This window comes from Pogona vitticeps, chromosome 5, assembly GCF_051106095.1.
Source record: "Pogona vitticeps strain Pit_001003342236 chromosome 5, PviZW2.1, whole genome shotgun sequence".
NCBI lineage: Eukaryota > Metazoa > Chordata > Lepidosauria > Squamata > Agamidae > Pogona > Pogona vitticeps.
In genome coordinates, this window is record NC_135787.1 from 194,706,115 (window position 1) to 194,725,637 (window position 19,523).

The 19,523-nt window shown below is 47.9% G+C and overlaps 1 protein-coding gene across 4 annotated transcripts in view; it reads left to right on the top strand.

Annotated features, from left to right (window-relative positions):
* CALU (calumenin) overlaps nt 1–19,349 on the top strand; it is a 20,289-nt gene extending 940 nt beyond the window's left edge. Inside the window, exons 1-7 of one of the 4 annotated variants that reach the window (XM_073002427.2) lie at nt 2,385–2,442; nt 8,539–8,774; nt 12,195–12,388; nt 14,539–14,705; nt 15,168–15,228; nt 15,509–15,708; nt 16,589–19,349. In XM_073002427.2, the coding sequence (XP_072858528.2) occupies nt 8,548–8,774; nt 12,195–12,388; nt 14,539–14,705; nt 15,168–15,228; nt 15,509–15,708; nt 16,589–16,693 (954 nt within the window). In that variant the 5' untranslated portion in view covers nt 2,385–2,442; nt 8,539–8,547 and the 3' untranslated portion in view covers nt 16,694–19,349. Of the gene's footprint in view, nt 1–2,384; nt 2,443–8,538; nt 8,775–11,943; nt 12,138–12,194; nt 12,389–14,538; nt 14,706–15,167; nt 15,229–15,508; nt 15,709–16,588 lie in introns of those variants that run through there. The other 3 variants (XM_073002426.2, XM_020812443.3, XM_078376541.1) reach the window with 3 other exon arrangements.
* Nucleotides 19,350–19,523: the final 174 nt, after the last annotated feature.

Below are 19,523 nucleotides of genomic sequence, written 5' to 3' on the forward strand. Positions count from 1 at the left end.
GGGCAATTCAACAAAGAAAACATGGCTGTTTAATACTATTGCACCATTATTAACACTGTCCATTCACAAAACTGTTGCAAACTGCACAAATATTTTAGCACCAAGCCAGTCAATACAGCTGCCCACCTCTCCTTTCAAGCTGGCAACTGCAGCTTAATCATCTGTGCTTCTAATCTCCTTTTAAAGTTTCTTTGCTCCACAGTGGCTCCTTTCAGGTCAGTGACTGAGCTGTCCAGGAGGTAAAGTTGTCTTTCCCCTGATGGCTTGAACAGTGCCATTTTTAATGACAGATGCATTTTTTGCCTGTGCTTCTGCTTTAGAGGCTGGTTGGTTTCTCCTACATGGAGTGCAGAAGGCAAATTCTTATGTAAAAACACAAGCAGTGGCATTGATGAGACTTATACAGCAGATAAGAGGATGGATTTGGCATTTGGGTTTGTAAAAGGGTCGGGTAGATGTCATAAGTGCAGGCTGGGGGGAGATCCTTCATCAAGGGTCTCCAAACTACAACTGTATGGCCCATGGGCCACATGCGGCCCGCCTTGACTTTTTTATCCAGCCTGGGCATAGGGAGACCCAAGCGATCTCCCACCCTCGCTATCTTGACAGCAGGGGTAGGGGATCGCTTGGGCCCCCCTTCCGCCCTTTGGCCCATGAAAATGTGTAAAATATATGATGTGGCCCTTGTTCTGAAAAGTTTGGAGACCCCTGTCCTAGATCATGTGCGATTTTGGTTGATTGGTTACAACCGGAGGTCATCTGTTGAAGCCCAAGAACTCCCATGGGCTCATCCAGCAAAGCTGCCAATTGACAATGCAGGAAAGTTAAAAGTATTTCTTCACACAACAGTAAATTAAACTGCCCCAAAGAGAAAGTATTATGCCTCCTTTCAGACTTAGTAGGTGTATTCTGCCCTTTCTGTGGACGACGACCCACATTCTCAGATGCAGGGTACTTAAAATCCAGCCTTGAGTGGACATGCAGATTTCACACCTTCATGGGCATGGGACCAGAGTGAAACACCCATAGTCCTAGGCCACAGAGACTGAATCTGTGAAAATCCTAACAAGAATATGCTCACAAATATGGGGAACAAAGCAATGGCCCACAGACTGGAAACGTTCAATGTACTTCAAACCTTAAGAAAGGAGAAGCCAAGGAGTGCCCTAACTGCAGGAATGTTGCTTTGATTTCCCATGTGAGCAACGCGATGCTCAAGGTGTTGCAGCGAAGGCTTTCACCTTATTCGGAGCAAGAAACGCCTGATGTTCAAGCTGGATTTTGAAAAGGAAGAGGTCCTTGAGATCGTATTGCACTGGCTTATAGAGCATGCCAACGAATTTCAGAAGATCAGTCTGTTCTTTTCAGATGGCAGCAAAGCCTTTAATTGTGGAGAAGGTCATGAGAAGCTATGGGTTGTTCTGCAAGAAATGGATGTGCTTTGCCACTTGATGGTCCTGACGTGTACTGTGGACAAGAAGCCACCGTTAGGACAGAATTTGGGGAGAGAGGATGATTTCTTATAGGCAAATGTATCAAACCAAGGGTGCATTTTATCTCCTGATCTGTTCAGTCTGTAGGCAGAAGATGTCACGGGGGAAGCCAGACTAGATTCAGAGGAAGGAGGAGTGGAAACTGGTGGGGGAAAAATCACATCCGTAATTTAAGATCTGGAGATGCCATCCCCTCTTCCTGGCAGGAGGCAGCCCTGACTTGGAAGGGCTATTTGGTGAAAGTGAAATAATAAAGTCCCAAAGCAGGACAGAAAAGTAAATAAAGTAATGACTTCCTAAGAATTAGGGAACTCTGAATGCAGCTCGTGAGGACATTTATTTATAGGCCATCAAGAAATTATGACAGGATTGCATGTGTGAGGGAGGCAGAGAGCGGGTGAGGTTTATTTATTTAATTTCATTTCTCAGCGTGCGTTTCTTTCTTTTTCTTCGTTTATTTCATTATTTCGAGACTTTTCCCAAGGGAGAGGAGGACTCTCTATCCGGACCCGCCCGGCCTTCCACAGCCAACGGCCCACAAGCCCGGCGCCTGGGAAAGTTACTTTTTCTGAGGAGAATTTCCCCACCCCCGCCACATCCTTCCAATGCCTTTTTGGGGAGAATGTTCATAACATTAATAACCCCCCCCCAAAAAACCAACGTCCACCTGCCCTCCTCTCCCCCACTCCCTCTCTCGCCGGCGGCTTTTGTGAGGCGAGCGGCCCTCCTTTTATAGCTCTCCGGTTACCACATCACCATTTCGGGCGGGGCGGGGAGGCGGGAGCCGCCCTCCTCCTCTGAGCCAGTCGGGCGGCAGAACGGGCTGGAGTGGCGTGCCGAGCGGTCCAATGGCCGGCGCCGCAGCTCCGTCACGCGCCGGGAGCTGCGGCGCCTGCGCAGTTCCTCCTCCTCCTCCGCTACTTCGCTGGTCCTCCCGCCGCCGCCGCCGGTACGTGGGGGTCTCTCGGGGTGGCCTTTTGGGTGGAGTCGGGAGCTGGCTGAGGAGAGCTCCGGTCGGGGGTCGAGTGTGTGTGTGTGTGGGGGGGGTAAGGTTTTGGGGTCGCCTCCCCCCCACTTCAAACCGCCTCGGCCGCCTCACAGGGAGGAGGGCCCCGATTCAGGGAGGGGAGCGAGGCTCCTGTCAGGAAACCTTGGTTCCCCCCCCCGGTATTCTGGGTGTGTGTGACTCCCCTCTTCTTTCCTTCCCTCCCCCCCGTGTAATAGCTAGGCCTGCCTGCTCGGGAGTAAGCCCCGTTGGACTACAACGCCCATCATCCCCACCCACTATGGCCCCTGCTTCTTCCGTAGGAAGCGACTGGCGGATAACCTTTCCTCCCTCTTCTCATACGGGTCAACAGTTTAGCAAAGTTGCCCGTGGTGGACAACAGGTCCCATCCTCCCCTGACAGCTTTCCCCCCTATTTTTCCCATGGCCGTGCATGGAGGGAGGATGAGCCTTATTTGTGGCGTTATGGTTATTCAGAGTTTTTTTTTAAATTACTCTTCCAATTAGAGTTGCCAAAATCTGCCCAGGGAGGGGGCTCCCCACTGTTCCTCTTGATGGAATATGGGAGTTGTAGTCAGAGAAGTCACTACGATGAACTCAGTTTCTTATTTGCATTCCCTCTCCCCTCCCCGAAAAAACACTTTTGGCATTTTGCAAGGAAAATACACAAAAGTGCAAACACTAAAAGATACTATTTTAAATTTAAATTAATTATTTGTTGCTTAAATTAAATTAAATTGTATGTTTTACAATTGTTTTAGTTTTGGATATCGCCCAGAGTGACTGCCGTTCAAGATGGGGCCATATAGGAGCCCAACAAATAATAAACAAGATACTTAAAGTATTGTGTATTGGAGTGGGAAGGGTTTCCCTATCTCTTAGTTGTGTTGGTGAAATGCCACAATTAATTAGCCATTGGTAATCTTTGTCAAACGAATCCTCTTTTCCTGCTTTGTCACACTATAATTTTCTGTCAGCCAAGCATTACCTGGAGGGCATCAAACAGGTGAAGTTGTCTCCAGCCTGAAGGTAACTTGTTGAGAAAAGGAAGAAAGCAGGCAGGCTGGGCAGTTGTAAAATGCCTGAGGTTGTGTACTTTGCACATAGATAGTTGTGTTAATCTGTCATTTCTAAAACAAGCTCCCTTTGGCACTTCAGAAACTACCAAACCTATTAAAGATTCCTATCAGATGTGTGAAATCTTATCTAGAACATGCAGGGTGGAGAGACTGTAGACAATTACATGGAGGGTATTTAAGTAAAGAAGCCACAAGCAGTAATGGTAGGGGTGATGATTATGATAATGTGCTCCCAGGTTACTTCTGACTTACAGTGACCTTTTTCAGCACGCTTTTCCCCTAGGGTAAAGCTTTTCCTTTCCAGGTAGAGAATTCATTTAACACTGTTGAATTAGAAAACTTGCTGATAAGGACATGCATGTCCTCTTTGTTCTGTCTGACTTTTGGGAAATGTTTCCAAACTAAGGTCGAGAGAACGTGGCTATTAAGAGCAGCCCTGGTTGATTTTCTGGAAACTGCAGAGATGTGTAGAAGGCCAAATAGGATCTATGAAAGCATTTGAGGATGCTTGTGCCTTTTATGGGAGTAGGCAGGGTTCAGCCCCCTTTTTATTTGAAGAGTGGGTAATGGCATTGAATAGTCTTGATAAGCAGTAGAAGTGTCTGGAATATTTCCATTAGTCTCTTGTGAGGAGAAGATGCCTGGAAAACTCAAGTAACAAGTCTCTTTGCTTCTGACTTTCTAAAAACCGAAAAAAAAGCAAGATTCCATGCCAAGGTAAAACCACATTGTCTACCAGGAGAAGATGCATCTTTCAACCTGTGTATGTTATGATGAAAATCAAGTGCTTTTATTTCTGTTTTTGTGTTTAATATTTTGTAGAATATATATTGCACATACCTTTCAGAAGAACCCATGTCAAATCAGTGTCATACGTCTTAATCACCTTCTTGGGAATCCCATCAAATGTTGGCTGCACATTTCTTGTTTGTAAAATCCTGTCCCTGAATGTTATGTTTCAACTTTATTTTTGAAGACTAGGACAATCATTCAGATTGTCCTTATCAGTGTTTCTGACTGTTCTAGAAGAAGTAGTCTAAACGACTGATATAAATATAAGAACATCTATTACAAGTTGCGTAATCCTCCTGTCATCGCAAATGAAGTGTGAGTAATGCTGTAGCAGGATGATGGGCTTTGATGCATGGAAACCCAAGTGAAAATAAGTCTTTTGGTCTTGAAGGTTCCCCAAAATTTCCACCCACCCAGCCTCCACTTTTGCCCACACACTGACACTAGCGTGGCTATCTCTTTGGTAACCTGGGAGGCACATCAGTTAGAAGAATGAGCACTTGAGGAATTTGTTGGAAAGTGTTGTGAACTTCTATACCCAGGCTTGGCCTCCTGTGTCTCTGCAGCAAGAGCTATCTGGGAACATGCACTCCTGTAGGTTATCCAGAAGAGGTTTGCCTGCCATGCTTGCCTGTCTCAGTGGGTCCAAATGAACTGTGACGTTGGTTTCCCATGGTGGATGGTAGTTTGTTGGGTTCCCTGCTGGTGAGCAGAGATATTGTGCACAGATAGCTAACATTTAGGTAGAAGGGAGAGCACCAATTCTAAACGTGACCTCCCATATCCTAGCGTAGGATTTCCTGGGCTGGGACTCTTCTGTTTCACTCTTCCCACAACTTGCTTGATCCAGGAAGCAGAACACCAGCCTTTTGCTTTTCCAGTCGGTGTGATCTCACAATACAAGTGAGATCTTGTGTGTTGTAGTTCAGTGCTGGAATGGCATTTGGGAGACTCAAGTGCTGTTGCTGACTGAGCCATGAAACAGTACTTGAGTGATCTTCCAGATGATCCCTTCTCCTAGCATGGTCTCCCTCATGAAACTGGATAAAATGGAGGAGAGGAGATCCATGTAAACCACCTTAAGCTCATTAGAGGAAAGGCAGGATATCCAAGGCTGAAGTCCTGTTGCTTGGCGTATTAAGTTGCAACTAGAGAAGCTCCACTTAGTTAGTTAGGCATCCTTCAGTCTCAAAAGAGACTAGAGAAGGTCCATTTAATTAGTCAGATTTATGGAGGAGTTGACTCACCATATTACCACTGATTCAGTGGGCCTACTTCTGAAACAGGATTACAATCAGTGTATCTAATAAATGAACAGATGGGATCTCTTATTGATTGGAAGTCAGCTTGTATTTTTGAGGCACACAACAGCCTTGTGAAACCCAGTAAAACTGCAAGGAGAAATTTCCTCCCAAAATTCCTCAGCATTGCACTTCAGTGGTGACTGCGGCTAGGAAATAAATAAACCTCTGATCATAGTCATGTAAGAGGCATCCTTGCTACAGATGTAAATTTCGCAGGAATGTTCCAACTTTCTTTTCTGTCTTCCTGGGGCAAATATAGAATTTTGGATAGAAGCCCAGACTACATGCAATGCTTTAAAAAAAATCAAACCCAAGGTATAATTTACTGCTTTAACAATATAAAATGCATCACTGATCATCTTGTGAGCCATGGTCTGTTGGAGTAGGCAGGCAGACTTGGCAGGAACAGTGGGTTAATTTAGTATCCCACCACTCCATACTAGTAGGAAAGAAGGTTTACTCACACATCTTGGAACAAACTTGCAGTGGGTGGGAATGTGGACCTGCAGCCCTCATTGTCTGAAGTAGGAGTGCTTAGCTACCATCTGCACATTTGGCCATCACACGAGAAGGCTCTTCTTGTGCAGATGTCCACTTGCAACATGAGGGGGAATTCTGGGCTTCTCAACATCCCAACCTCTGACTCCAAAACCAGAGACTGAGACCACTGAGCTATCGGCCAGCTTGTGCTTAATAATGCTGCTGTTTTCTCTATCCTTGTTTCTGTCTCATTCCCACAACAAAAGTTGGTGTATGTGTTGCTTTGACGCTTCGACTCAATGCTTTGGAAGCACAGGACGCTGCAGAGGGGGAAAAACCCTTGCTAGTCTTGAAAATGTCACAAAAGACCAATTCTGTGTTCAGTTTGGCCCTGGTTCATCTGATGGCATCGTCAGCGTGAAAGAGTGGTTTTTTTTTTTTTTTAAGAGATGTGCAGGCTTGTGTTTTTGGGCTGTCACTCCCAGAATCCCCCACTCAGCTGCAATGTTGTGCTTTTTGCAGTTAAAAGGCACAAACCTGCACCTTTCTAGTTTTTGTAAGCAAAGACAAACATGCTGATTTCTAAACTGCAAAATCAGCCAGAGTGGTGTAACTGTAGGTCTTTGAACTGCTGGATAGCACAGGGGTTTAGGCCTCTGGCTGCAGAGCCAGCCGTTGATTCCCCACATGGCCTCCTTGATGGGCTGGACTTGATGATCCACAGGGTCCCTTCCAGCTCTGGAGTTCTAAGAGAAATGAATTTGTTAGTCTTAAAGGTGCCTCAATACTTTGCTTTTGTTGAAACAGGCTAACGGACTGATTTGATTTCTAGAAAGACAAGTCCATTGGCTCTGCCAGATTAAAAATAATAACACAGTCACTCTTGCAGCAATTTTCAGAGAGCTGGCCTTATTGGTGTGTTTAGGTGTGTGTAATAAAAATATAATACAAAACAGAAACACAATCTTAAGGTACCTCTAAGACTAAAAACAGGCATAATAGGTACATGTGGTGTAATCCATAAAAGATTATGCTGAAATCTGGAAATATTAAAGGTGCCACAGTACTTTCGCTTTGTTTGGCTTTGTTTTTTGTTGCACCCCCAGGCCATGGCAGTTTGGGCAAGGGCAGGAACCACTGCCACCCCATTCCTTTTCCCAGCATTGGTTCCTCATTCCAGCTGCAGGAGCCTTTTGTTAGAGGTGAGAGTGGGTCCTTTTGGACAGAGGGAGCAAGAGGAAGCCTCGTGGCGAGGGGTAGACTTTGCCACACAAGCCTGGAAGAAGGTGCACAACTGGCTGCATAGCTACGCCCTGCCAGCTTGTGAAGAGTGCTGTGCTCTGCCAGGCACCCTGCAAACACTAAACATCCATGGTGCCTTGGAGAAGGATGCTTAGAAGGAGTGGCAGCCAAAATCCCCCCCCCCCAAGGGATCTTCAGCACTCAGTGAGGCAACCTTGTGGTCCTCATCCTCCTTTTCTGAAGAGAAATGTTGCACCTCGTTCACATCTCACTTTACAGTAGAGTTGATGTTACTCGGATTGCGCCATGTTGGGAGAAGAAGGGTCGTTTGCAGGAAAGCACTTGGAACATTGCCTCCACCCCCCAACATACCTTGCCCCCTCCCCATGAGTTATTTTCAGAGGAATCTTACCTAGTTATTTGCTTGATATGATCAGGGCCGAGGGGCTGTAAGGGTGCCATAACATCAGTACTGTATTAGTTGTTTTGTTAAAACAACTAATACTGAAGAACTAACAAGTTTTGTTAGTATTGCAACTTGGATTTCATATGCTTAACAAAGGAACTGCCATCATGTTGCTGTGCGCTGTAACAACTTGTAAAATGTAGTGTATTAGGGAGCCCTCAATCACTTTATATCCCATGTACTTTCCCGTAGTTGTTGGGTCTGTGTTCTTGTAGGGTTTGATCCCTTCCCTTCCCTTGGAAAAGATGACGAACAGGAGGACCCAGAATTGGGGGGAAAGAGTCACCTTTTGCTCTGGCCTTCCCTCAACCTCTGTTCCTTTCTTCTAGGCCCTTTGCTTCTCTGTTATATCCTTACTAGCATTCTTCTTTCCCACCAGCTCTCCATTCTGTATTCTTTCTCATTAACCAGCACCTTGTCTTCCTGTTATATGTCTCTAAAGGAGGTCTCTGGAGCATCAAGAAATAGAAGTCCCAGAGATCATATCACCACATTTACTGTCCTGTTTTCAAACTCCATCACGTCTTGTTAATTAAGATGAGTGGTTTCTGGTAGACTCACATTTATTGCAGTAATTATTAGTGCAGTAATGACTTTTATTTCCACTTGGAAGCCTCTTGGGGAATTGCTTGGAGTTAAAACACGCTCATGGTTGCTCTTATGTTAATTTCCCCAAGGGCATCACCATGGTTGTGGCTATTCGGCAAATCGTAGTATACCTCTTCCTGGGGACCGTGTGTGTCCTGAGCAAGCCCACCGAGAAGAAGGACCGCGTCCATCACGACCCACAGCTAAGTGACAAGGTCCATGATGATGGACAGAATTTTGACTACGACCATGACGCCTTCCTAGGGGCTGAAGAAGCCAAGACGTTTGACCAACTGACTCCTGAAGAGAGCAAGGAGAGGCTAGGGTAAGAGGAACCGGAGGTTGGGGACACCCCCTTTCCTGCTAGAGCTTGGAGTACCTTGGCTTTTCCTAAGGTAGAAAGACTTGGCTTGTTTGTTTATTTCTATAGCTCATTCATATCTTGCTTTTCTTGCAATGCAAAACAAGCAACCTAGCATACAGTATTTAAAATTAATTTTAAAATATTATGATAAAAGGCCATTAACTTAAAACAGCTGAAAACATTGAGAGAGAGAGAGAGGGAGGGAGGGAGGGAGGGAGGGAGGGAGGGAGAGCCTTCCCAATTAAAAGCTTCTTTTTAAAACCGTCTGTTCAGTAGCCAAAATCTTGCCTGAAAATCCTGGCCCCACAGTCACCCATGTTTGTCTCACCCGCAGCCCAGAGGGTTGCCAGATTCCAACCCCCACCCTTCACTCCCATGTTGGAGAGTACAGTACTCTGCATCTGCAGTGGAATTATTAAAGGAGCATATCCTGACCCCAGAAGCTGCTCCCGTTGCATAAGCAAGCTAAAGCTGGCACGCTTGTCTTGAGACCAGGGTGGGCAATGCTGGCCCCCTTGGTGTTCTTTGACTGCAGCTTGCATAACCCTCTGTCCCTCTTGGCTGTGCTGGCTGGAGTTAATGGGAATGGTCGGCCTTGGACACCAGTTGTCCAGCTGCAGTTTAGACAGGCTGTTGCCGCCCAACAGTGTCCATGCTTACCAAGAAGTATGATTTAGTGAGTTCAGGGGCCAGCACATTTCGGGATTAGGGTCTCTTGGTTTCACTGCAGTTGGTGTGTGTGCGTCTTCTGCTTTGTTGACTTTGTTCACATTAGCTCTACGACAAAGCCATGACCTTGACAAGGCCCTAGTGGCTCTCGGTTGGCGGTGGGAAACGCTGCCCCACCCGCACCTTTGGGCACCCAGACAATCTGTGGCCGAGTGTCAAGTAACAGCCGTGACAGCTGTGGTTATTTTGGGCTGTGCTTTTTGAGGCTTCTGCTGATCCAGGCGTGGGACCCTCCCTTGTACAGATTGGCCTCTGGAGCGAAACGCCAGCACCCAGCTTTTCTGAGTTTCTGGCAGGGACAGTCTCCTTGGCCATTAGGAAAACAATGTGTCTGAGAATCAGAGTCCTTCATGACATGGGCAGCTCTTGCCATTCTTGCTTATCCAGTGACATAGTCAGGCTGAGTCCCTTCCTTCCTTCCTGTCTATCCTCCTTGAATTGGAACAAAAGCCTCGTAACTGTTTGGCAGGTGTGAGTACGTCAGCCCAGGGGAAGCAGCCATACACAGGGTCAGGCCATTTACCTCTCTGCCCTGGGGCTCATGACTGACTGGCAGCAGTGCTGCAAGGTTTTAAGAAAGGGTCTTCTTCAGCTCTGCCTGGATCTATGACAGGATTTGAACTGATGCCCTTGTGCATGAAAGCATCATGCTGTGTCCCTGCTCTGCTGGCAGCTGCTGCAGTGCTTCTACAGCTGAGGCCACAAGAAGGGCTGATAGCAGAAGCTTCCAGACATAGTTGCACACCCAGGGATACAAGGGGCCCCCTCAGGGCAGATGTAGCAGAAATCTGAGCCAGAGAGTGCTCTCCCTGTTGTATCATAGGCGACTCTGAGCTTGCCAGCCTGCCTGTCTGCCTGCCAGCTGGACGCAGACTCTGCCCCAGGTAGCCTGCCTCTGTCTTCTGCTGCTGTGGCAGTGATAGGAGCAAGAGCGTCAGGCAGGCCAGAAGGTGCCTCTTGCCAAGGAATGCCATGTTGTCTGCCTTTTCCTTGTAAGTGGAGTCTTCTCCACCGTGTTCTGATGCGAGCAACTAGTGACGGGGAGGGAAAGGGTACCTCAAAACATCATGGATCACATGGCAAGGGAAGGAACCTCACACTCCAGAGAAAAAAAACCACTTAGAGCAGTAGAAGAGTCTCTTGACTTAATGCTGGCAAAGAGCTTGCTTGACAACTGCCACCGCAGTATCTGTCCTGCCAAAATGCCCCCAGAAACACAGGGCCTTTACTCTTGCTAGATGCCATGCCATGCCATCGGCAGTGTGGTAGGGGAGATTCAGTAGGATTCTATATAGCGAGAGGCAGTTGCTCCTGCAAGCTGGGTGGGGTGGAACCACCTTCCCACATGATTTTGTATTGTCCTTTCTGTCCAGATTTCCGCAGAAAATATCCAGACACATTTTTGTTAAAAGAGGGGGGCAGTTTGAGTTGTTACACCCGGAGGTTTTGTCAACAGGAGAGTCGGTTAGAGTGGAGAACATGGCCTTTCTGAACAGATAGTAAGGAGCCGCGGACTGAGACATAACGAATTTGGAGATTCAGTTAATTGTTATCCCGTATATGTGATTTTGTTTCTTTGTTTATGCCAATAAAGGCTCTGACTGACTGGATTGGACAAGACCAACTAAATGGTGAACTAAAACCCAGTCATATTCAACTACCCACCCACCCATTTCTAGATGGCTTTTCAGTTACTCCAAGGTAGCAACACTTTCCTCTTTCTCTCCTTCTCACCTCCTGGTGAAGATTGTCTCAGGGAATTTGCGCTAAATCTCAGTAGCAGTTCTGATTCAAGAGTCAAAACCCCTCCCTGAAGCAGGTGCCCATAGGAAACCACAGGGACCCTCCCCCCCCCCCGTAGCTTTCCGTGGCTTTCCTTATGTCATAACTCCAGAAACCAGGACAGTGGGTAAGAGTTGCCTCTGATGAACTGCCCCAAGTGATGGCTTATTTCTTGCAGGATCTGGGCCACTGTCTCTGTGGCGTTCAAAAAACACCTTTGGGTAATATCAGGGCAGTGAGGACTGTGTTGCAGAGTTTGTTCCCTATCAGCTGTCTTTGGTACAGAGCTGCCTGGAAGACAAGGCAAATGCTGTATCTTCTAGGGCAGCTTTTGTTGGTTAAATGCCACCTGTTCCCTGCTAACCCAGAAGCAGGTAAAAGAGTGGCTTTTTAAGAAGAACAACCTTCAGAACACAGCCAAAGAACCCGAAAAACCCACAACAACCAAAAGAGTGGCTCCTTGTTTGTTGGGGGCTGCCACCAGGGACTCTGATCCCTGCTTCTTCAGCAGCCTGCGTGGCACATCAGTCCCTGCCCCAAATGCACCCACCCACCCACGGGTTTGGCTCAGGTCTTTGATTCTTTTAACTCTCGCTGGCTTTTTCTACGTTTCCTGCAGAAAAATTGTAAGTAAAATAGATGAAGACAAGGACGGGTTTGTAACTGCTGAAGAACTAAAAGCCTGGATTAAGTTTGCCCAAAAGCGCTGGATTTACGAGGATGTAGAGCGCCAGTGGAAGGGGCACGACCTCAACGAGGACGGGCTCATTTCCTGGGAGGAGTATAAAAATGCCACCTACGGCTACATCTTAGGTAGGTCTCTGCTCTTGGCCGACCCGGTTCCTTGAAACCTGCTGTTTTGTCTTGTAGAATGATTGTAAATAAAATAGACTCGGATAAGGATGGGTTTGTGACCGAGGGGGAGCTGAAGGCCTGGATTAAGAAGGCGCAGAAGAAGTACGTGTATGACAGTGTCGCACACCAGTGGCAGGAGTATGACATGAATCAAGATGGCTTAATCTCCTGGAATGAGTACAGAAACGTGACCTATGGCACTTATCTGGGTAAGGGGCAGGTTGGTCGGAGAAACCTCCTCCCAATAAAGCAGAAGGCAGAGGGCCTCTCGTCCCTTAAGGTCTCCAGTCCAGGGCGGGGGGTGGGTGGGATGTGGCTTACCCACCCGTGTTCAGAGAACACCAAGCTCTGTTTCCCCTTCCGAAGGAGGACACCATTGTTCTCTGTTCACATGGACTGCTTCAAATTTCTGTCAGTGATTCAGAAGAAGCTCATAAAGCGTGAACTTTGAATGGGGATGTCAGAGAATACCTCTGCTTTATTGATGCTTGGATCAACCTTCCTACAATAGTCTGAGCACAGTTTTATGCGTAATAATTGCTTCATGGCCATCTGCCCTTTCCTCTTGTGTCGGCATTCCCTGAGGTCTTTGATTAGGATGTTCTTCCCTGACTGGGTGCCCTCCGGAAGGGTGGGGCTACAACCTGGCCCCAACGTTATGGGAGTTTTGAGTCGGATAGATCTGGAAGTCCCCCTTCGGAGCGCTTGTGCTGCAGAGGAAGGAAAGCCTTTTGCAGTGCGGCAGACTTCCTAGGGCTGCTTAATTTTCCAAGCAGCATAGAGGATAACACATCCTAGTAAACATGGAACCCTCTCAGTAGCTAAAGCTTTGGTGGTGAGAAACACCCTGTGTTGAAATTTGGAAGGATCGGAGATTGCAGGGTGAGCTTGAAAAGGAGTGTGTTTCCTACAGGGTCCTTTTGAAGGCGGAGGGGGGGGGAGCAGCTGTGGCCCTTCCTTGTCTTCCAGGCATGGGCACATATTACCCGTGTGGGAGCTTTTTCCGCAACTACATGCCAAGAGACACACATTTTCCTCCTCCACCTGTGCAACTTGATTTTAAAAAAAAGCTGGTAGGGCCACTTGGGGACGTAACTTTGTGAGCCTAGGGCTGACCTGCCACCCACCCCTTTGTGTGCCCCTCTTTGCTATGCCGTGTGTTACCTGCTGTGTTGGGAAAGACTCCCTCGTTGGGATCACAACGTCCAGAATCCCCCGGCCAGTGTGGCCAGTGCTAGCAGAGGGGTGTGGAAGTTGTAGTCTAGAAGAATGACTTTTCCAAGCTCTGGGTAATGGCTACTTTGCCTTTCAGCAGAAATGATGTTCTTTAGCACCATAGTGGTGCTTGGCCTGCTATGTTCTGAGTGGGTGCTTTCAGGTGAGGGGAGCTAGAAATAGAAATGTCATGTGCTGTCACGGTCTTTGTGTTCAAGGAGGCGCATGCGAAAAGGCGGTGTGCTTCATGCTGTAAAGAAGGGAGGCTTTCCAGAAGGAAGAAACACGTAGAGCAGGATTCCTGGTGCCACCGTGGAAAGCCTTGAGTCAATTGCGGACAAACATTCCTGCTTAGTTTGCGCTTTTGACTCTGGAGAATTTGAGCTGGTAAAAGGCTATTCCTCCCCTTGCATTGCAGCATGGTTTGGTTGGCCTCCTGTGCGGCAGTTCAGTTTTCCTCTGGGTACACAGATGAAAGCTTAGTTATCTGAGGGTATTTCCATTTGAAGGTTTTACCCAGCAGTTGCCCAGCCTGAGACTCTGGATTTTATGCTGAAAGGTGAGGGAATGAGGAAGGGATCTTCCCTTCTGTGCCTGTTGTGTCTTCCCACTCCTTCTTATTTAAATTGCCAGATTGGGAAGGAGGAGAGAAGATGCTCCGTGAGCATGCCGCTTGTAGCGCTAAGAAGGGCACTGTCAGGAAGCACCCTCATGGGACCAAGCCATGGCTGTGATTAAAATGTTTCCAGAATGGGAGCACTTCCTGGGGAGCCAGGCCAAGAATTAGGGTCTGCTGAATCATGTGGCTAAAGCACTCCAGCTGCCCTTTGAACACAGCGCCCAAAGTTTCCGCAGCCTTCCCCTCATCCTTGGAGGTGGTGAAGTGGTGAGGATCCTGAGGCCCTGGTTTGAAGGGTCCCTGCCTCACTTTGCTGCTTAAAGGTTTGGTGAGGAAGAGTGGCACCTCCTCCTGCTTTCTGTAGAGTGCCAGGCACTCCACGCCACCACAGGGCCGGCAAAGGAGGCCTCCAAGCGACGGTCAGGAAGGGTGTCTTCCTTGAGTTTCAGTCCATGTGGGTGCTCAGCGCTCCGGCCTCCAGCCTGCTGGGCCCTCAACCAACTCAGCCTTTTTCCTGCTCTTCAGATGACCCCGATCCAGACGATGGCTTCAATTATAAACAGATGATGATGAGAGATGAGCGGAGGTTCAAAATGGCAGACAAAGATGGGGACCTGATTGCTACCAAGGAGGAGTTCACGGCTTTCTTGCATCCTGAGGAGTACGACTATATGAAGGACATCGTCGTGCAGGTGAGGGCCGTGATCCCGAGCCTTAGAGGTGCGAGATTGTTCCTTACACCAGGGGAGCGGATAAAGCGTTTCCGTGTGACAGGGCTCCTCCTCTGCTCAGCCCCGGCTGCAGAAGGCTTCTCGGACAGATGGCCCTGGCATTCCCTCCGAAATAAGCCTTGGCCTGGAGAGGAGGGGGTCTGGGTTTGCAGAGCAGCGGCAAAGGCCAACTTTCTGGGTCTCCAGGTGTCACGGTGAAGCGCTGGGAAGGGAGTAGGGGACAGGGCTTCCTGCCCCGAGCCTGCATGGCCCTTTCGGGCCCTTGTAAGCTTTGATTTGCTGTAGTTTTCATCCTTTAAAAAAAATTTTTATTAAGTCATTACCTGCCCCTGGAAGCAACTCTTCTACCACCCATGTCATGATTCTGGGGTTTACCAAAGCACAAGAGTAACCTGTGATGCTCCTCCTGATTTTTTTGAACAGGAAACCATGGAAGACATTGACAAGAATGGGGATGGCTTCATCGACCTGGAGGAGTACATAGGTGAGCGATGGGCCTCTTTTCCCCTCTCCTCTTCTTTTCCCCGGGAGCTCACTTTTCGGTCACTCTGCAACCTGGTTATTCCTCTGTTTGTTTTGTTCTGCTCTGCTTTACTTAATTTAGTTTTCTTTTGTTTTGCCACTGCTCTGTGCTGAGCCCCTGACCAACAGGGTTGCTCAAAAGTTTCACTGAGTTGACTGAATCAGATGAAACGGTTCAGGTGCATTTTGTGGGGGGGGGGGAATGCAGGCCTGTCCTGAGGCGTCATCCTGTCTTTCCACAGGGGATATGTACAGCCACAACGGTGATGCCGAAGAACCAGAGTGGGTGAAGACTGAGCGGGAACAATTCGTAGAGTTCCGGGACAAGAACCGTGACGGGAAGATGGACAAGGAGGAGACCAAGGACTGGATCCTCCCCTCGGATTACGATCACGCCGAGGCAGAAGCACGGCACCTTGTGTACGAGTCCGATCAGAACAAGGTCAGCTGGTGCAGGGCGAAAGGACTGTTGGCCACAGGGAGGGGGCGTCCCAGAGGCCAGCATACCTTGGGGGGGAGGGAATCTTGAGTCAGCCCCTCCTTTCCCATTGAGCTTCCCCAGGGCAGAAGTGGTTCCTGCCGGGTGGTCTCCAGCGTTGGGACCACCTGGATAAGGGCACCTTCGTGTCTTGCTGGAGGGTTCCTGCCCTTTGCCCTCTTGGCCAGGGCCTCGTATTGAATTCCAGCCCTTTGCTACGTGATGTGCCTTATAACCGTGGTGGTATGATGCTCCAGGCGTCATGTACCTAACAGACTGGCGGTCCAATTTGTTTTTTTTTTAAATCTGCCAAGAATTCCTGTGTCCTTCCTGTTGAAACACAAGAGCTACCACAAGGGCCCAGCTTTGCTACTCTCAGCAAGGCTTGTTTTGGGAAATTGGGTGGTGGTTTACACCCTAGATCGGCAGTTGCAGGAGAGCCGGAAGTGACACGTCCCATGCGTTAGTCTTAGATTATAACAGAATCAGGTCTGTGGACCACAGCCGGCCCCCTCTTGATTTGATGGCCCCCAGATGCCCTGCTCCAGGAGGGAAAAACGGGGCTCAGCTAAAAAGGAGCTGGGATTTTGTGTGTGAAGAAGACCACTGCCGTCCCATATCCCCTGTCTCTCTTCTAGACACAGAACTGAAAGTGGAATGCTGGCCACTTCTTGCTGCGATTTCCCCCCAATACCCCCCTGCAGAGGTCCATAGTGGGTTCTTGGGTGGGAAACCAGGCCCTGGGCCCCTTCCCAGAGTGGAAGCAGGGGAGGAGGGAGCCCTTGGCCAGAGGCATGGGCTTTCTGAGCCCTCATCTCGGATCTCTCCTCTCTTCTTCCCTTAGGATGGCAAACTCACCAAAGAGGAAATTGTGGACAAGTACGACCTGTTTGTGGGCAGCCAGGCGACAGACTTTGGCGAAGCGTTAGTACGGCACGATGAGTTCTAAACCAGAGAACCGCCTTTCTTAAGAAAAAGGAAAAAAAGAGAAAAGAAATTATTTTCTACTGTTTCGGAATAACGCAAGAAACTCTCACTACAGAGACTGACCGTTTCAGGCAACAACATGGGGTGGGGGGGGGGCAGCGGCAGAAATCTCTCCCATCTTTGCTTTATTTTTTCAGTCCCACAAGGATGGGAGCTCCGTGTTCTGAAAACCAACTTTCAGTCACCACATTTTTTTGTTGTTTTTATAGATTTGCATGTTTTTATGTCTAACATGTTCCATTTATTTTTGTATTATTTTTGTTCCGCGTGAAATGAAGAATATCTGCCCTGAAACGATAGCCCTAGAAAACAGCACTAGCTTCCCCGTTGTGTGACTTCCTCACCTTTTTTTTTTTAATTAAAAAAAAATCCTGTGTACTGAGCTACAGAATTCCGTAGCGAAATGCCAGAGAACAAGGAGGGCCAAGAAGAAGGGAAAAAGGAAGAGAAACCTGCAGTGTTTTGAGTTTCGCCGAGCAGCCTAGCTGAGAATCTAGTGGGCGTATTGTTTCGGTTCAGCCTCATCCTGTTATCCTTTTAAATGCTTGGCATTTCTCCTCCATACCTGTCTCCCACAGCCGACCGGCCCTCTGGAGAAATGGCATCTGCTTCAGCCAGGGGTTAGACCCTGGAAGCTTCTGCTGCCTGGCTTGGCCATGGCATTAAAACACCCCTTCCTGTTCTGAGATCCTTTTGTATGGGAACTGGGGAGATGTTGCCAATCTTTCTGGGCATTTTCTTGGGATGCTGTATGCTGTGAAGGCCATTCCAGATTTGAGGTTTGCTGCTTGCATGGGGTCCTTTGAAGTCAAAAGGGTGAAGGTGGGGCTCAGGTCTCTCTTCTTGATGCATCAAGAATTTGTCCTATAAGACTGAGCAAATGTGTTTTGAATGCTGAGGGCCAGACCAATGCAGCAATTAAACACATCTGGAAATCCTGCAGTTTCCAAGTGCCTTTATCTTTAAATTTTTTTTTTAAGAAAAGGTTTCTCATCTGAAGGGAATCCTGGCACAAATCACGCCCCTAGTCATCATGCAGAAAGGACAGTTCTTCCTTTTAAGGAGCCTGGTTGATCAAGGAGCAGCAGTTCAGTATTAAATACCTTTTCTACAAGTATTCCACATCTCTGTCGGATTTTAAGACCTTGTTGCTTAGCCTGTCAGGGAGGACCTTACTCTTACCTCTGAAAGAAAACCATGCCTTCACTCTTGCTCACAGGGTGTCATTTCATTGGCTCTGATTTAATCTTTAAGCCGCATTATTTGAGTGAAAAATAGCTTAGATGGTGACTGGTCTTTCTTCTGTGCTCATATTTTCATTGCCAGTTTGCATAGACATTCAGCCTGCCTTGTGCTCAGCCGAGAGGGTGTGGAGGTGTTCCGTTGATTTCAGCCAGATGTTTTCTTCGTAGGTTTTGGGGGTTCAGCTCAGCCTAGCTGGTATTGCTCCCCCCTCCCCAGCCTGTGGCAGTTCAGTTTCATCCGTGTTCTTCTTTTTCTCTCAATGAGACTCAGGAGAGGTGCTTTTTCCAGCGGCTTACACCCTTAAAATGCCTTTCCCCATTTACTCCGAATGTAGAAAGCCAGTTCCTCTTTAAAAGAACAACAGCAAAAAACCCTGCTAGCTTAACAATTGTGAGCTGTTCCGTTTCCTTGGAACCCTGAAGGTTTCGTGGATTGAAAGTCCAAAGTACTATCCTTGCTAAATTTTGACAGTGGGCGGTTTTCATAACAGTAAAAACCAAACCCGACCCTTCTAGCCGTGATTCTATAGAACCAGGGTGGAGTGCAGCTGTTGGGGCCTCCCAAGCATAGCTTTATGTTGGGCATGAACCAGTAGAGAGCGTCTTGTTCAGAAAACCATCCTTCAAGGACAGGAACTACATATGAGTGGAGTTGGGAGATCCAGAAGAGCCGATTCTCCCCTTTGGGTCTCCACAAAAGCATTGCAGAAGAGAAGCAGGAAGCTCACGAAAGGGAGCATTGCTCTCTGTCCGTCGTGAAGACTTGAATGGGTGACGGAAACATGGGGACCTGCAGCTGCTTTGGGCTGCCCAACAGCTTGGTAAAACACTAAAAGCAGGTCTAAAATGGAACGGCCGCCTCAGCTTCCACACTGATCAAGTGTTGTGGAGGTTCGGGTAGTCCTCACTAAGTTTGAACTGCAGATTTGGAAGTTGGGAGGGAAGGATCTTGTGAACTTTGCACAAGCACACGACTGCTGTTGATGCTGGTGTTTGTGGGGAGGGGTTGGTGCCCATCGCTGTGCTTCTTCACACTTGTGAGCCGAAATTTCAGGGCTCTGCTCTGCAAAAACCCTCTACCTGTAGGAAAGGTATGGGGAAAGCCAGCTGCCAATGAAGAGTTTGGTCTAGATGGAGATTTCCTGCACTGTGTGTCTGATTATTTTTTAAATAGCCTGGTGTGTTCCTCCTTGCACAATTGTCTCATTATTAAAGCAAATATCAAACTGGTGGCAAAAGAAATGGAACCACGTCCTCTAAAGCCCTTCACGGCCTGTCTTTAGAGGAATTTTTTGGTAGAGCATAAATGGAGTTTTATACAAGGTACAACCTACAGATAAAGTGGTGTCTTAATAAAACTGTTTACATCCCTTATGTCTCTGTGTATCTTTGCCTGTGTGAGCTTGCCTGTCCCGTCAGCCTTACCTCGCTTAAACTTTGATCTCTGTTTTTGTGTCCGGCTGCTCTCCACACAGCCCCTCCCCTAAGGTTTTTCCAGAAAGACCACACATCTTTTTGACAGCGAATCCCGCCCTTACTCGCACATCC